This window comes from Penaeus japonicus, unplaced genomic scaffold (genome assembly GCF_977035675.1).
Source record: "Penaeus japonicus unplaced genomic scaffold, GWHDUDI00000001_assembly GWHDUDI00000002, whole genome shotgun sequence".
Lineage (NCBI taxonomy): Eukaryota > Metazoa > Arthropoda > Malacostraca > Decapoda > Penaeidae > Penaeus > Penaeus japonicus.
This window is the reverse complement of record NW_028234404.1, coordinates 31,189,054-31,191,553: the sequence shown is the minus strand read 5'-3', so window position 1 is coordinate 31,191,553 and position 2,500 is coordinate 31,189,054. Positions and strand designations below refer to the sequence as shown.

The following is a 2,500-nucleotide window of genomic DNA, read 5'->3' as shown; positions in this document are numbered from 1 at the left end:
GTTAACTCAAGAGAAGTTATTTCCAGTCAGAAGAAGGACACATACTCAGATGTCCCCAGTGAACTTGGTAAAGTACACCTATTTATGTTTGATTAATGGATGTGCATACACATACCTATATGTATTTTATAGTACAGTAGTTGTACATGCATGTATATGCATAATTATGGTAATACATGAATACATATAAGCACACAGTTGTTATTCCTTTTTTGATCAAATACTCTCCTAAGTTATGTGTCTAATGTCCCCTAGTTGTGATGTAAACTATATATCATTAATCTGTGCTTGTAGGATTTTAGTCTTACCTCTTATATCTATTAAGGTTGTTTATATCTCTCTCTCTCCCTCTCTCTTCCTCTCTCTCCTTCTTTCCACCTCTCTCCCTCTTCCTGTCCCTCTCTCCCTCTTCCTGTCCCTCTCTCTCCCTCTCCCTCTCCCTGTCCCTCTCTCTCTCCCTCTCCCTCTCTCTCACCCTCTCCCTCACCCTCACCCTCACCCTCACCCTCACCCTCTCTCTCTCCCTCCCTCTCCCTCTCCCTCTCCCTCTCCCTCTCCCCCTCTCTCTCTCTCTCTCTCTCTCTCTCTCTCTCTCTCTCTCTCTCTCTCTCTCTCTCTCTCTCTCTCTCTCTCTCTCTCTCTCTCTCTCTCTTTTTTTGTGAGAAAATGTTATTCCATAAGAATCATAAGTTTTAGGTAGTTGCCTAATTTTTGGTTAAACTCCTTAAGCTGATACCGTTGAATGATCTTGCAGGTACTGAAGGCAGTAAACAAGATGTTCCACGGATATTGTCAGCCTTGCAGATGTGTGTTTCCAGGCTACCTAGAGAAGCTACACGCAAGGTTACACGTATAGGCGTATGTGGCCAAATGCATGGCTGTATGCTGTGGAAACATGGACAAGCTTGGGAACAAAAGCCAGATTCAGATAGGTAAGATATAAGGTTGATTCACTTTCATGTAAAAAGCTTGGTCAGTTCATGTCTTAGAGGTGCTGTGCTTTTGTCTCACATCTCAAAGACATAGAGTAAAATGTTTGAACTACAGTTATCTTTCTCGTATGAAAAATTATGACACTCTTTACAGAAAATTATTATACAGAAAAAAATTGCATTGTTCTGAAAATACCTTATTGTATTTGTTTGTTGTAGTTTTCTCAAATTGTATTCAATAGATATTAACAATATTAGATGAAAATATTTATAAGCGAGATTATTATAGTAAGATATCCATATTATTACATGATTTATATATTCATCAGTTAGTTTAACCCTTTGACAACGATGACATGACATTCACATCATGGCTTGGCTTGTCATCCCACCAGATGACATAAGCACCACATCATGGCATTGTCAGGAAATCTCTCTAGGTGATCAGGCACATAGCGCCTGGATGCAGCCTTAGTGTATGAACAGCCCTTGGCATAAAGCCTGCGCATTTCAAAATACCCTGGTGAAATGTCCAGGCGCAGCCAAAACTAACCATGTGTATTTACCCAAAACTTCTCTTTTCCAGATTTGAGATTCGTGAAGTTAGCAACTCTTATACTTGGCAAGACAATAGATGCACACAAGAATTTCTTTCTTCCTTACCAGTTCCAGAATCACATCTCTCCATTGCATCTGGATATGGATGTGCTACACTATTGTGGTTCTCCAAGAATAAACCAGAAAAGTTAACAAGGTATTTAGATTTCATAGAATATACTGGATGATATTGCACTTGCTGTATACTCTTTGTTTGTTGTTAGCTGTTAAAAAGATGTGCCCAATAGTTATTGTCTAAAGTGCATTTTGTTCTGTTTTTTTGCTGTTATTTTTTTGTGATTATGCTGGTTATTATGATTTTAATTAGATTGATGTTAACAAATCCTTTAACTGAACAGATTCAACAGGGCTGGAACTATCCATGACTTCCTTGTCTGTATGTTGTGTGGGCTAGACCGGCCTGTTATGTCAGTGCAGAATGCTGCATCTTGGGGTTTCTTCAACACCGTCACCAAGGTATTGCCTCATATTTGAGGGAATTTCATTGTTGTAGTGCATGTCAGGAAATGCACTCATAATTGAGATTTTTTTTTTGTTAAAGACATGCTGCTGTAAGCCCAAAATTAAAAACAGCAATAGTACAGTTTCTTAACCATACACTGATATAGACACTGACCGTATGATTAAAAGATACTGTATTAAAACCATTTCCTTTTACATAGACATCAGTATTGGGTGGTATACATTTATTGGAATGCACTTTTAAGGGTTAAAAATAGTAATTATTTTTTTTAATTGGTTTTATTATTAGGAAAGAACTTTCTGCTGACATGTGTTATAAGGTAAGACTGAAGTACTGGATTGCATTAACAAATTAGATTGTTTTATTCCCTTATATTTGATATTTTTCCAAATCAAAATTTTTCACGGTTATGCTGATTTCCTCAGGTGTTCTTTGTAGTTTAATTATGGCAACTTGCAAAACTGATCTGTGTGTTCATAAATATGTG

The 2,500-nt window shown here is 37.4% G+C and overlaps 1 protein-coding gene across 2 annotated transcripts in view; it reads left to right on the top strand.

Annotated features, from left to right (window-relative positions):
* The window catches only part of LOC122246496 (sedoheptulokinase), a 22,505-nt gene that overhangs the window by 9,800 nt on the left and 10,205 nt on the right, over positions 1-2,500 (top strand). For both annotated transcript variants that reach the window (XM_043005089.2, XM_086549711.1), the window contains 4 exons: positions 1-67; positions 755-932; positions 1,519-1,686; positions 1,889-2,006. The exon at positions 1-67 is cut by the window's left edge and continues 70 nt beyond it. In XM_043005089.2, the coding sequence (XP_042861023.2) occupies positions 1-67; positions 755-932; positions 1,519-1,686; positions 1,889-2,006 (531 nt within the window). The remainder of the gene's footprint in view (positions 68-754; positions 933-1,518; positions 1,687-1,888; positions 2,007-2,500) is intronic.